Genomic DNA, 14,289 nt, shown 5'->3' on the forward strand with positions numbered 1-14,289 from the left:
GTGGGAAAGGGTAGAGAGTCGCAGTCCATCTGAATACTCTGATTGGTCACGGTGTAGTATGAGGGCGGGGCGTTTACTATTTAGCCGGCTCTGATTGGATGAGTCCGGGGGGAGTGTTGGGGAATTCCCAGCAGGGCGGAAGCGCCAGAATTCCAGGCAGAGCCCAGCGACTGGCGGGCAGCCGCTGGGGTCCCCTGAGGCTTTGGGGGTTATGGCCGGGGTCGCGTGTTTGGGGAAAGCTGCGGACGCCGATGAATGGTGCGACAGCGGCCTGGGCTCTCTGGGTCCGGACGCGGCGGCCCCCGGAGGACCTGGGCTAGGCGCGGAGCTGGGCCCGGGGCTGTCGTGGGCGCCCCTCGTTTTCGGCTACGTCACTGAGGATGGCGACACGTGAGTGAACCTTAGCCTGCCACACCGAGCCTTAGGATCCCACATCTGATTCCCTGTTAGTCCCTGATACTGATTTTCCAAACTCTTAATCCTAAATCTGTCTTCTAATGCTTACTCTGACCTCTAACCCCCAAGTCTAACCCTTGATAAAATCAATTTCCAAGCTAGTTTTTATCATAACCCCGTCCTTTCTGAAACTTTGGCCCTCAGAGTTTCATATCCATTGATTGATTCCACATTCAAAACTCAATTTGAGCTTCCTGACTCCAGTCCTGAGACCTGTCCTAAAACTATAGCTCAGGGAGGTGGGAGGGGGGTTCATGTTTGGGAACACATGTAAGAATTAAAGATTTTAAAATTAAAAAAATAAAAAACTATTAAAAAAAATAAAAAAATAAAAATAAAAAAAATAAAACTATAGCTCACAGGCTCCTTCTGACATCTCACCTCCAAATATGATCTTTGATCCTTAGCTCCTAATTTAGGAGCTTTAAATTTTGATTTCCAAAATAAACATTTGGCTTTTAATCTCAGATCTCCCACTTTCTGAGCACTGATCTTCAAATCCTACATTGAAAGAGAAAATGTAAACTCTATGACAGCAAGGATTCATCTGTTAAACAAGTATTCATCTAGCACCTGCAGCGTTTCAGGCCCAGTTGTAGATGCTGGTGATAAGGCAGTGAAGAAAGCACAACAACTTATGCCTTGTGGAGCTTACCTTCTAGTGTGGGGGGGTCTATAAATGGAAGGGCAGACAGACTGACAGGAAGGAAGAAAGGAACAGTAGGAGGAACAAAAAAGAAAGAGAGAAGAAAAGAAAGAAACAGAAAGCCGTATAGACACAAAGTTGGAAAGAGAGAGGAGAGAGAGAAGAAACAGACAGAAAAATGAACGAAAGAAAAATGGTATGTCAGAAGACAGTAATTTCCTTGGTGAAAAATAAAGCAGGAAAGAATGAGACAAGTAGATTATCTGGGGAGAGTATTCCAGGTAGAAGGAACGACGTCATAAAGACCTAATTGAGGGAATGTACCCGGGGTTTTTGTGTGTTGTGTTTACTGCCGTAGCCCCAGTGACAGAACAGTGTTTGACCCATAGGAGGCGCTCAAGAAACACCGGTCTTCTCAGAGAACCAGCGGTGCTTTCATTTATTTTCTCTCTTGTCTCTTTTTTTGCTTTCTGTTGTGTTTATCTCTGTTTTGACTTTCGTTATTTACTTTCTTCTGCTTACTTTGAGTTTATTTTTGTTCTTTTTCTAGTTTCTTAAGGTGAAAGCTGAGGTCATTGATTTGAGGCCTTCCTATTTTTCTAATATAGGATTCATGTAAATTTCCCGAAGTAGTGCGTTAGCTGTATCTCATCAATTCTAATGTGCTGTGCTTTCATTTCCACTTAATTCAGTATAGTTTCTAATTTCTCCTTTGATTTCTTCTTTGGGCGGTGGATTATTTAGCAGTATGTTATTTAGTTTCCAGATATTCCAAATACCTTCCTTTTATTGGTTTTTAGTTAAATTCTATTGTGTGTGCAGTTGAAAAGAATGTCTGTTATCTTGTTGTTGAGTGTAGTTCTCCAGATGTCAGTTAGAGGTTGTATGGGTTTCTTTTCTAAAACTTTTATTGATTTACTTTTGGCTGTGCTTCGTCTTTCTTGCTGCCCACGGACTTTCTCTAGTTGCGGTGTGAGGGCCTCTCATTTTGGTGGCTTCTCCTGTTGCGGAGTTGCTTCGCGTTGGCTTAGTTTCCCCGAGGCATGTGGGATCTTCCCGGATTAAAGACTGAGCCTGTGTTCCCTACCTTGGCAGGTGGATTCTTTAGCGCTAGACCACCAGTAAGTTCTGTGCTGGTTTCTTTGGTTCTTCTCTTTTCCAAGTCTACTATATCCTTGCTGGTAATTTCTGTCTACTTGATCTATCAGTTATTGAGAGTAAGGTATTGAAATCTTCAATAATAATTGTGGGTTTCCTTGTTGTTTTATCAGGTTTTCCTTCATGTGACTGGATGCTCTGTTATAAGGAGTGCAAATGTTTAGGTTTATTGTGTCCTCTTCCTGAACTGACCTCTTTATCATTGTGAAATAATCTGCACTATCCCGGGTAATATTCCTTGCTCTGAAATCTACTCTTATTTTAAAAAACTCCTACTTACTTTTGACTGACAGGAGTTAGTATGGTATATCTTTTTCCATCTTTTTATTCTTAACCTAGTTTTAAATTTATTTGAAAAGCTGTTACTTGTAGGCATCATATAGTTAGGTTTTGCTTTTTTCTTTTTTTTTAATGTTTATTTTTAATTTATTTGGCTGCATCGGCTCCTAGTTGCAGCATGGGGGATCTTGTTCCCTGACCAGGGATTGAACACTGGCCCTCTGCATTGGAAGTGCAGCGTCTTAACCACTAAACCATCAGGGAATACCCTAGGTTTTGCTTTTTTATCCACTCTGACAGCTTCTCCGTTTTTAAAAATTTGTGTTTATTTAGCTGTTTCTTTTTGGCTGCACTGGGTCTTGGTTGCTGCACACAGGCTTTGTCTAGTTGTGGTGAGCGGGGTCTGCTCTCTAGCTGTGCTGTGCAGGCTTCGCATAGTGGTGGTCTCTCTTGTTGGGGAGCACGGGCTCTAGAGAACACAGGCAGTTGTGGCACATGGCGTTAGTTGCCCCACGGCATGTGGAATCTTCCCAGACCAGGGATCAAACCCATGCCCCCTGCCTGCCAGTGCGTTGGCAGGCGGATTCTTAACCACTAGACCACCAGGGAAGTCCAGTGTCTACCTTTTAATTGGAGTGTTTAGACTATTTGTATTTAATTAATTATTAATATGGTTATGCCTGTCATCTTGTTATTAGTTTTCTACTTATCTCTCCTTTGTTTATCTTTTTTTCCTGCCTTTTGGAATGAGCACATTTTGTTCCATTGTATTTGTTTTGTCGGCTTGTTACCTTTCACTCATTATTTTTTATTTTACTGGTTGCTGGGAAAGATAGGTTGGCAAACTGGTTTCCAGGCAAAATCCAGCCAGGCACCAGCTTTTGTATGCCTGTGAGCTAAGCATGGTTTTTTACATTTTTAACTGGTTGGAACAAAATCAAAAGAAGAACATTTCACGGCAAGTGAAAATTACATGAAATCCAAATTTTAGACTCCGTAAAGTAAGTTCTGTTAGAATCCCGCCACGCCGCCCATTCGTTTATCAATACATATCACCAATGGCTGCTTTTGTATGCTAACAGCAGAGCGGAATAGTAATAGACAGACCATAGCATCCACTAAGCCTGAATTATTTATCTGGCCCTTTACAGAAAATGTTTGCTGACTCCTGCTTTAGGGCTTCTAGTGGGGATCGAACCTGCGTCCCCTGCATCGCGCGGCAGATTCTTAACCACTGGGCCACCAGGGAAGTCCCCACTTTAACTTTATTATGTGCCACCTTCAAGTGCTGTTGTGCTCCTTCTCATAACATAAAAGAACCTTAGAATCGTGTGTTTCCATTTGTCTCTTCCTGGCCTTCAGTGTGTTGCTGTCACAGATTTCCTTTATCCTTGTATTCTAAACTTCAGACGTTGTTACTTTTGCTTAAACACTCATTTCTTTTTAAACCCTATCAGAAGATAGGAGATTTACATATTGAGAAAGAAAAAATCTTATGTACTTACCCATATAGTGACTGTTTTCAGGGTTCTTTATTCTTTTGTTTTCCATATTTTCATTTCATGTCATTTTCGTTTTTGCTCACAAGTTTCCTTGGACGTTTCTTGTGATGTGGGTCGGCTGGTGATGAGTTCCTTCAACTTTTGTGTAGTGGAAAGCGTGTATTTTTGTCTCTGTCTTTGAAAAATATATTGGCTGGGTTAAAGAATTCTAGGTTGACAGCCTGTCTTTGAGTACTTGAAGGAAGCGGCTCCGCTGTGTTCTCTTGCATTATTTCCTTTGTGAAATCTGCTGTCATGCTTATTTTTATTCCTCTGTACTTAAGGTATCTTTTCCTCTGACTGCTTTGAAGGTATTTACCTTTACTGTTGGTTTTGAACAGAGTTTCCATGTTGGGCCCTGATGTGTGTGTGTGTGTGTGTGTGTGTGTGTGTGTGTGTGTATGCGTGCTAAGTCGCTTCTGCTGTATCTGCCTCTTTGCGACCCTATGGACTATAGCCCACCAGGCTCTTCTGTCCGTGGGATTCTCCAGGCAAGAACACTGGAGTGGGTTGCCGTGCCCTCCTCCAGGGGATCTTCTGACCCAGGGATCAGACTTGTGTCTCCTGCGACTCCTGCATTGGCAGGCAGGTTCTTTACTGCTGAGCCACCGGGGAGGCCCCATGCTTACCTCAGTTACAGATATATCGGGCTGCTTATGTACAGATATATCCCATGGCTCACTGACGTTCTTTCCATTTTTAAATATTTCTCTTTGTGTTTCATTCTGGACAGTTGCTATTGTGAAGTCCTGACGTTTGCTAATCTATTTTCTGCAATATGTAATCTGTTGTTAATGCCATCCAGCATATTTTTCATTTTAGGTGCTGTAGTGTTTTGTTTTTTTTTTTAAATATTTATTTATTTGCCTGCACCAGGTCTTAGTTGCAGCGTGTGGGATCTAGCTCCCTGATCAGCGATTGAACCTTAGCCCCCTGCCTTGGGAGCAGAGAGTCTTAGCTGCTGGACCAGCAGGGAAGTCCCTGTGTTGATTTTTTTGGTGGATTTGAGATGGGCGTGAAACCTGGTCCATGTTACTTCTTCTTGGGAGAGAGTAGAAGTCCTACTTAGTAAACATTGGAGACCTCCCTGGTGGTCCAGGGGTTAAGACTCCATGCTTCCACTGCAGGGGGCGAGGATTCCATCCCTGATGAGGGACCTAAGATCCCATATGCGGCCAAAAACAAAAACAGAAAAATGAAATAAAACACCAAAGAAACAAAAAGTACCCAAACCAAACCAAAGCAAAACAAAGAAACACATTGATTAAATAAATTTGCTGAGTTAACTCTGACCTGACCCTCCCAGATTCCTGACGGCTGGTTCTAGAACTGTGGGTCATCGTGCTCCGCACAGTGGGTCCTCTGTGTTTGTTGAAGGAATGAATGCAAGAGTGCTTGTCCTCATAAGAAAGAAAACAAACAAACAACCCCTCCACCCACCAAAGAAAAAATCCCCAGTTCAGTTCAGTTGCTCAGTCATGTCTGACTCTTTGCGACCCTATGAATTGCAGCATGCCAGGCCTCCCTGTCCATCACCAACTCCCGGAGTTCACTCAAACTCATGTCCACAGAGTTGGTGATGCCATCCAGCCATCTCATCCTCTCGGCCCCTTCTCCTCCTGCTCCTAATCCCTCCCAGCATCAGGATCTTTTCCAATGAGTCAACTCTTCGCATGAGGTGGCCAAAGCATTGGAGTTTCGGCTTTAGCATCAGTCCTTCCAGTGAACACCCAGGACTGATCCTCTTTAGGATGGGCTGGTTGGACCTCCTTGCAGTCCAAGGGACTCTTAAGAGTCTTCTCTAACACCACAGTTCAAAAGCATCAATTCTTTGGCACTCAGCTTTCTTCACAGTCCAACATTCATATCCATACATGACCACTGGAAAAACCATAGCCTTGACTAGACACACCTTTGTTGGCAAAGTAATGTCTCTGCTTTTGAATATGCTATCTAGGTTGGTCATAACTTTCCTTCCAAGGACTAAAGTGAAAGTGAAGTTGTTCACTCATGTCCGACTCTTTGTGACCCTGTGGACTGTAGCCCACCAGGCTCCTCTGTCCATGGAATTCTCAAGGAAAGAATACTGAAGCGGGTTGCCATTTCCTTCTCCAGGGGATCTTCCCGACCCAGGGATCGAACCCAGGTCTCTTGCATTGCAGGCAGACGCTTTACACTCTGAGCCACCAGGGAAGCCAATTTCCTGGCTGCAGTCACCATCTGCAGTGATTTTGGAGCCCAGAAAATGAAGTCTGACACTGTTTCCCCATCTATTTCCCATGAAGTGATGGGATCAGATGCCAATATCTTTTTCACTCTCCTCTTTCACTTTCAACAAGAGGCTTTTTTGTTCCTCTTTACTTTCTGCCATAAGGGTGGTATCATCTGCATATCTGAGGTTATTGATATTTCTCCCAGCAATCTTGATTCCAGCTTGTGCTTCTTCCACCCCAGCGTTTCTCATGATGTACTCTGCATACAAGTTAAATAAGCAGGGTGACGATATACAGCCTTGATGTACTCCTTTTCCTATTTGGAACCAGTCTGTTGTTCCATGTCCAGTTCTAACTGTTGCTTCCTGACCTGCATACAGGTTTCTCCAGAGGCAGGTCAGGTGGTCTGGTATTCCCATCTCTTTCAGAGTTTTCCACGGTTTATTGTGATCCACACAGTCAAAGGCTTTGGCATAGTCTATTAAGCAGAAATAGATGTTTTTCTGGAACTTTCTTGCTTTTTCAATGATCCAGCAGATGTTGGCAATTTGATCTCTGGTTCCTCTGCCTTTTCTAAAACCAGCTTGAACATCTGGAAGTTCACGGTTCACGTATTGCTGAAGCCTGGCTTGGAGAATTTTGAGCATTACTTTACTAGTGTGTGAGATGAGTGCAATTGTACGGTAGTTTGAACATTCTTTGGCATTGCCTTTCTTTGGAATTGGAATGAAAACTGACCTTTTCCAGTCCTGTGGCCACTGCTGAGTTTTCCAAATTTGCTGGCATATTCAGTGCAGCACTTTCACAGCATCATCTTTCAGGATTTGAAATAGCTCTACTGGATTTCCATCACCCGCACTAGCTTTGTTCGTAGTGATTCTTTCTAAGGCCCACTTGACTTCACATTCCAGGATGTCTGGCTCTAGGTGAATGATCACACCATCGTGATTATCTGGGTCGTGAAGATCTTTTTTGTACAGTTCTTCTGTGTATTCTTGCCACCTCTTCTTAATATCTTCTGTTTCTGTTAGGTCCACACCATTTCTGTCCTTTATCGAGCCCATCTTTGCATGAAATGTTCCCTTGGTATCTCTAATTTTCTTGAAGAGATCTCTAGTCTTCCTCATTCTGTTGTTTTCCTCTATTTCTTTGCATTGATTGCTGAAGAAGGCTTTCTTATCTCTCCTTGCTATTCTTTGGAACTCTGTATTCAGATGCTTATATCTTTCCTTTTCTCCTTCGCTTTTTGCTTCTCTTCTTTTCACAGCTATTTGTAAGTCCTCCCCAGACAGCCATTTTGCTTTTTTGCATTTCTTTTCCATGGGGGTGGTCTTGATCCCTGTCTTCTGTACAATGTCATGAACCTCCGTCCATAGTTCATCAGGCACTCTGTCTATCAGACCTAGTCCCTTAAATCTATTTCTCATTTCCACTGTGTAATCATAAGGGATTTGATTTAGGTCATACCTGAATGGTCTAGTGGTTTTCCCTACTTTCTTCAATTTAAGTCTGAATTTGGCAATAAGGAGTTCATGATCTGAGCCACAGTCAGCTCCCGGTCTTGTTTTTGCTGACTGTATAGAGCTTCTCCATCTTTGGCTGCAGAGAATATAATCAGTCTGATTTCGATGTTGACCATCTGCTGATGTCCATGGGTAGAGTCTTCACTTGTGTTGTTGGAAGAGGGTGTTTGCTATGACCAGTGTGTTCTCTTGGCAAAACTCTATTAGCCTTTGCCCTGCTTCATTCTGCATTCCAAGGCCAAATCTGCCTGTTACTCCAGGTGTTTCTTGACTTGCTACTTTTGCATTCCTGTTCCCTATAATGAAAAGGACATCTTTTTTGGGTGTTAGTTCTAAAAGGTCTTGTAGGTCTTCATAGAACCATTCAACTTCAGCTTCTTCAGCGTTACTGGTTAGAGCATAGGCTTGGATTACCATGATATTGAATGGTTAGCCTTGGAAATGAAAGCAAGCAAACCATAAAAAGAATACTTGACCTCTGCCTTCTGACCCTGGTCCTTGTTCTCAGGGCACTGCACTTGGCGGTGATTCATCAGCATGAGCCCTTCCTGGACTTCCTCCTAGGCTTTGCAGCTGGTACCGAGTACCTGGACCTGCAGAATGACTTGGGCCAGGTGAGCCGCCTGTGGACAGCGTAGGGCTTGGGGGCCAGGATTCTCAGTATGGCCCCTCACCCCTACCTTCTGCTCCTGCAGACGGCCCTGCACCTGGCGGCCATCCTGGAGGAGGCGTCTGCGGTAGAGAAGTTGTATGCAGCAGGTGCCAATTTGCTGGTGGCGGAGCGTGGAGGCCACACGGCGCTGCACCTGTCCTGCCGCGTGGGGGCCCACGCCTGCGCTCGCGTGCTGCTCCAGCCTCGCCCCCAGCACCCCAGGGGAGCCCCCAAAACCTACCTCGCTCAGGGCTCTGACCATACCCCTGACACCGACCACACCCCTGTTGCCCTGTACTCTGAACCTGACGTGGAGAAAGAAGAGGATGAGAGTGAAGAGGACTGGAAACTGCAGCTGGAGGCTGAAAACTATGAGGGTGAGCGTCCCCAGTCACCGTGAAGGGCCCAGGCTCCCAAGAAGAGGGGGACAGCTGGCTCTGGGCTCAGCTCTCCTGATGCAGAGCTTGGCTCCTTGGGAAATAATCCCAGGAATAATAATAATACTCAAGGGACCCAGGCATCAGAACCAAGGATGCCTGCTCAGCACCAGGTTATTGAGAACCACAGGCCCCAGCCCACCTGGGACAAGGGAACTCAAAGGCCAGGCCCTCTGAAACTCTGGTGACTCAGGTTCCCAGAGGCTGATAGTGGGGTTCAGGGACAGCTGTCCTCAGCCAGACCTCATGGGAAAATAGATTCCGTCTACCCAGGGCCCTCCCCCATCTCTAAGCCCAACTATTCAGTACTTGGGACCAGACCCCCACCACAGGTGGAAGGTCAGGATCCAGGGTTCAAGGACCACCTCACCCCCCAAGGACATGGACCCAGGAATTTTGGAACCTGGTTCTTTGTGAAGTAAGACCAGAGACTCAGTTCCCCTGTCCGAAGCTCCTGGGCTCTTCACCCCTAGGCCCCAGACAACCCCACAACCCAGGCGTTGGCACTGCCAGCAAGTTCCAGATCACCTGAGACTTAAGGGATTTGGAATACAGGGCCTCTTTGATGTACCCAGGAATGCAGAAGTCAGACCCCAAACTCCGTCAACCTCAGGTTACAAAACCCTGCCCAAAGATGGTGGCATTGGGGGGCCAGTCCCCTCCCCTCCATCATCTGACATCGGTCACTCTGTCCCTAGGCCACACCCCACTCCACGTGGCTGTCATCCACAAAGATGCAGAGATGGTCCGACTGCTCCAGGAGGCAGGAGCTGACCTCAACAAACCCGTGAGCCACCCTACGGAGAAGGTGTGGCAGGGTGGGGGGTCATCCCCGAGTTGGGCAGGGCCCCAGTGACCTCTCTGCTGCACCCCTTAGGAGCCCACCTGCGGCCGAAGCCCCCTGCACTTGGCCGTGGAGGCCCAAGCAGCTGATGTACTGGAGCTTCTCCTGAAGGCCGGTGCTGACCCCGCTGTCCGCATGTATGGTGGCCGCACCCCACTCGGCAGTGCCACGCTTCGGCCCAACGCCATCCTTGCCCGCCTCCTCCGTGCTCACGGAGCCCCAGAGCCTGAGGACGAGGACAAGCCTGGCCCCTGCAGCAGCAGCAGCAGCAGCAGCAGCAGCAGTAGCGACGAGAGCGGGGATGAGGGCGTGAGTCAGGAGAGAGTGGGCGGCCCAGCTGGGAGGTCAGGGTAAAAGCAGGCAGGTGGAAGGGGGAGAGAAGACATTAGGCAGCTCACTGAGAGCCACTGACGTTGGGGCTGCTCTGATTAGAGAACTCAGGCAGCCGTGCCGGTGGTATCAGGGCAGACCTGGACAGGGGTGGTGGGGAGAGCTCGGGCACCAGCAGGTGAGAAGTGAAGGCAGTGGCAGAGGCAGAACTCAGGCAGAGAGAGAGATAAGACCTCAGTCATAGTGGTTGGTAGACACAGGCAGCAGAGGATGGCCGCAGGAGGAATTTTTTTTTCGGGGAGCAAGAGCAGGAGAATGCAGGCTGCGGGAAGGTGACCTTGGGCAGCAGTGATTCGAACACTGGCAGCGGTGGGGAATGACCTCAGCCAGCGGTGAAGGGGCTTCCTTGGAGAACCCAGGCAGCGAGACATGACTGTGGGCAGGGGTTGTCGCTGACTGGCAGGGGTTGAGGAATTTGGGTAAAGGCAGGAGGAAGTGGGGCAGAGGGGGAGACCTCCCTGTGGCGGCTGAAGGACTGGAGAGGCCGCAGGGCCGGGAGAACACAGGTGACCTTGGAAGAGGTGGTGAGAGAACTAGGAGCTGGGATTTAGACTTAGGAGCGGGGACCTCGGGCTTCGACGCAGCACCCGGTTCCCACAGTGGGTGGGGGAACTTGGGCAGCGGGCAAGGTGGCAGCTGCCTGAACCCCTCTGCCTGGCCCCTCTGCCCCCAGGATGAATACGACGACATCGTAGTCCACAGTGGCCGGAGCCCCAACCAGCTACCTCCCACCCCAGCGTCAAAACCGCTCCCTGACGACCCCATCTGACTTAACTGTTAATAGTTTCCAATTTAATAAAATGTCAGTTCCGACAACCAGTGACTAGATAAGCGGCTGCCTTGCGAGGCCTCCAGGTCGTTCCTGAACCCCTGTCCATCTGAAATCAAGTGCGACGCCATCAGCCTTGGTGGTTTTCTCTGTGCTTTATTCACTCGGGGTCGGGGGTTGGAGCCAGTTAGGGCATCCGGGCTGTGTCCTGAGTCAGGCGCAGCCCAGCCCCTCCACCCAGCTCAGACTTGGCCCCTGAGGCCTGGTTTCAAGGCACACCCTTCTCCCCACTCCTGCCGGCTGGGGAGCAGGGTGGGGTGACAGGTTGGGGGTCAACGGTACTAAGCCGTATAGGGTGTGTGGGGGAGGAGGACGTGCGGTCAGGGGTCAGCCCCCCCTCCTGAGCTCCTCTCGCAGCATCTCCGTCGCCTTCTTCAGCTCATCGCTCATGTGCTCCAGCTGCTCCACGTCGTGCCCCTGGCGGCAACAGAAGCGGGGTCTCAGCACCCACCTTCAAAGGCAGGCCACCTCAGTGGCTGTCCACAGATGTGGGCCAGGTCAGTTCACACAGTGGCAACCGCAGCGGTCTCCCTGGTCGTCGTGGACTACGACAGTGACCCCGCTGGCTGACCCTGGAAGAGTCACGTGGGCCAACATGGCCAGCGGCGAGGCCTACGTTGTCTGCCATAGCCAGTGGGGCAGACAGAGGACTAGCAAAGGCGCTCAGCTTGCATGCCGTGACCCGCCTGTGAGGTGAGGGCCGTTTCTGTCACTGCCGTTGATCGTGTGACAGCTCTGCTCTCCACGACCCGCCAGCGGTGTCCGCCTAGGCCCAGTGAACTGGGCACGGCTGCTGCTTTTCATGGGGCCAACACACTGGTCACAGACTAGCGATGGTAGCTAACTCTGGCGCTTCTGGGCAATAAGGGTGGCCTCTTGGCTGCTGTACGGGAAGTAGGCATGGAAGCCCTCCTGGTCAGGGGAAGGGCCCGCCTGGATGTTGCCACCTGCTCCTTGTGTCAGCCCATTCGTGGTGGATGTTGCTGTTGGTGGCTACTTGGTAGGATGCCCACTGACATCTGGTCTACCCTGCTCCCCGATTGCCGCCTCCACTCACCTCCCTGTCCGAAGCCTCTTCCTTCTCTTCCTGCTGGGGCTCGGCTTCTGGCTGGCGGGAGTGGTGGCGGTCCTCGCGTCTCTCTCCGCCCGCCGTGACCGCCTGCCACAGGCTGCGGCCCTCACCCAGCACCTGCACTCCCTTCTCTGCCTCGAACTGGGCCGTCTCCTCATCGCTGGCCTGCTCTGCCACCCGCTTCTGGGGGTCCCTGCCGCCCTCCAGATGCTTCTTCCACAGGCCCTCCAAGGTCTCCATGGGCCCCCTCTTCTTTTCTTCCTCTTCCTCCTCTTCATGGTCCTCCTGGTGGAGCCGGCTGTGGAGCTGCTCACGGACGGCCTGTTCCCGCACCTCAGACTTGTGGGTCCTTTCTGCTGCCTCCTCCTCCTCTTCCTCGTCCCTCACCTCCTGGCTGGACCTCGTCTTCCCAGCCTCTGGCTTTTTAAAATCCCCAACCAGTAGGCCGTTCTCTTCAGTGGACCGACAGCCATAGGGCTCTGTCTCATACATTTCTGATGGAAAGAGGGGATGTTCTCTGTGTAGCTAATCAGGAGACAGACCTAGACGAGTTCCAGGGGGTGGGGGTGCCCGAGGTCCCCCAGGTGACAGCCCAGACCTGGGAGAGGAGGGTCAGTACTGGGAGACACTCTGCCCCCATCCTGTACCCTTGCAGGGAGCCCCAAGGGTGGGGCTGTGGGCCAGGCTCCTTCAGTCTGGACATGCTTAACAGTGCCGTGCCAGTCCAGACAGTGGCTCTGGGATGAGAAGGGGATGCCACTGCCTCCAGGCAGCCCTGGGCAGACCCCTGGTGGGGCGGGGGCTCCTAAGAGGAACTGGGGCCTGAGCACCTCTTACCTCTGTGGAGGAGAGCCAGGCAGGGGCCTCGCCTCGCCTGGCCCAGCAGCAGCACTTCTGTGATCACCTCTGCCAGACAGCGCGTCAGCTGGGGGTGAAGGGTCAGAGGGGAGATTGAGGGCAGGGCAGATGGGGAGAATGAGAGCGTAGGAGGGTTGGAAGGGAGACGGAGATGGTGGAGGGGGCTGGGGTCCCAGGGAGATGAGGTGGGGTGAAAGGGCCACAGTCCTTACCTCCTCCTTGGAGGGTCTGGGTGCCAGGGGAGCCGCGGTGGCTGTGGGGGAAGGAGGTGGGTGCTGGGCTCGGACCCCAGGCACTGTCCCTGGTGCTGATTCCAGCTCCGAGGTCGTCCCTGTACCCACAAGTCCACCCCCACCCCCCCCCAGCCCACCTGCCAGGGGCACTGGCTCTACTTGGAAGCTCAGTCAGGAAAGCTCTAGTCTGGCCCCGCTGGGTGCACTGTCCCCATCCCTGGTCCCCTGAGTCCCTGCTACCCCAGCTGGCTGCTGAGGTTGCCCTGATCTCTGGCACTCACCAGCCCCCAGCAGAGCAGGCAGCAACAGCACGAGCAGCATGGTGGACCCTCGGCGCTGCATGGTGGGGCCTGCAGACCAGGGTCCTTGGCGCTGTGTGGCAGCTCCTTATAACCCGCACCCGCCCTCCCCCGTTGAGTGGCCCCCACAGGGGAGGAAGTGATGTCACCGCCTCCCCCTCACTGCCTGAGGCAGGGCAACAGCTGCAGGGCGGAGAGAGACCTGTTTGTCTGAGACCCTCAATTATTCATGGGGGTGCGCTGCCCTGCACCCTCCTCTCCAGCTTCTGGCCCCTGAATGCCTGCTTGGAGGGTGGGGGCTTCTCTTCCCACATAAACAGGGTCTGACTGGGGCTCCCCTGGTGGCTCAGACAGTAAAGAATCTGCCTGCAATGCAGGAGACCTGGGTTCAATCCCTGGATCAGGAAGATCCCTTGGAGAAGGGAATGGCTACTCACTTCAGTGTTCTTGCCTGGAGAATCCCATGGACAGAGCAGGCTACAGCCCACAGGGTCACAAAGAAGCGGACGTGTTAGCACGATGAGCTTAAGGCCCCCTGGGAGGTGAGACCTGCTCTGAATGCAGAGGCAGCCACTTACAGGCCATCCTCAGGCAACCCCTTGCCTTCTGGAAAGCAGGTCTCATAAATCTACTTCCTCAGAGTTGTAACTGGACCCCACCCGAGTCCCAGCTCCTCTGCTACCAGCAGTGCAGCCCTGGGACAACTGCTTCATCCAAGACCTGTTAACTCACTTGTGAAACGGGGCTGGTGACAACCTATTCCACAGTTAATGGGAAAGATTAAAGTGATGCACATACAGATTAGCTTGGGTGGTGCCTGACACGGAGAACTACACGGGCCCGAGCTCCTTCATCCCAG

The 14,289-nt window shown here is 50.6% G+C and overlaps 2 protein-coding genes and 1 non-coding gene across 3 annotated transcripts; 1 reads left to right on the forward strand and 2 right to left on the reverse strand.

Moving 5' to 3' along the window:
* Positions 1 to 124: 124 nt before the first annotated feature.
* NFKBIB (NFKB inhibitor beta) lies at positions 125 to 10,947 on the forward strand. The gene is made up of 6 exons (XM_052656166.1): positions 125 to 390; positions 8,325 to 8,430; positions 8,512 to 8,845; positions 9,604 to 9,692; positions 9,783 to 10,058; positions 10,813 to 10,947. The coding sequence occupies exons 1-6, from the start codon at positions 212 to 214 to the stop codon at positions 10,906 to 10,908; spliced, it is 1,080 nt and encodes a 359-aa protein (XP_052512126.1). The 5' UTR covers positions 125 to 211; the 3' UTR covers positions 10,909 to 10,947.
* TRNAG-UCC (transfer RNA glycine (anticodon UCC)) lies at positions 2,731 to 2,803 on the reverse strand. Its single transcript has one exon. It is a non-coding gene; the product is annotated as a tRNA-Gly (tRNA).
* Positions 10,948 to 11,275: 328 nt separating the features above from the next.
* CCER2 (coiled-coil glutamate rich protein 2) lies at positions 11,276 to 13,473 on the reverse strand. Its single transcript, XM_052655570.1, has 5 exons — positions 13,413 to 13,473; positions 13,111 to 13,151; positions 12,878 to 12,965; positions 12,026 to 12,534; positions 11,276 to 11,385 (listed from the first exon to the last, which is right to left on the reverse strand). Exons 1-5 carry the CDS (start codon positions 13,471 to 13,473, stop codon positions 11,296 to 11,298), a joined length of 789 nt encoding a protein of 262 aa, XP_052511530.1. The 3' UTR covers positions 11,276 to 11,295.
* Positions 13,474 to 14,289: the final 816 nt, after the last annotated feature.

Source organism: Budorcas taxicolor, chromosome 18, assembly GCF_023091745.1.
Source record: "Budorcas taxicolor isolate Tak-1 chromosome 18, Takin1.1, whole genome shotgun sequence".
Lineage (NCBI taxonomy): Eukaryota > Metazoa > Chordata > Mammalia > Artiodactyla > Bovidae > Budorcas > Budorcas taxicolor.

What these genes read in the sequence shown, in the direction of transcription:
- NFKBIB (XM_052656166.1), top strand. Translation starts at nt 212, where the DNA reads ATGGCCGGGGTCGCGTGTTTGGGGAAAGCTGCGGACGCCGATGAATGG. An exon ending in TGCAGAATGACTTGGGCCAG is followed by an intron (nt 8,431 to 8,511) that starts GTGAGCCGCCTG and finishes CTGCTCCTGCAG; the next exon opens with ACGGCCCTGCACCTGGCGGC. An exon ending in GGAGGCTGAAAACTATGAGG is followed by an intron (nt 8,846 to 9,603) that starts GTGAGCGTCCCC and finishes CTCTGTCCCTAG; the next exon opens with GCCACACCCCACTCCACGTG.
- CCER2 (XM_052655570.1), bottom strand. Translation starts at nt 13,473, where the DNA reads ATGCAGCGCCGAGGGTCCACCATGCTGCTCGTGCTGTTGCTGCCTGCT. An exon ending in GCCTGCTCTGCTGGGGGCTG is followed by an intron (nt 13,152 to 13,412) that starts GTGAGTGCCAGA and finishes CTTCCCCCACAG; the next exon opens with CCACCGCGGCTCCCCTGGCA. An exon ending in AAGAGGCTTCGGACAGGGAG is followed by an intron (nt 11,386 to 12,025) that starts GTGAGTGGAGGC and finishes TGTTGCCGCCAG; the next exon opens with GGGCACGACGTGGAGCAGCT.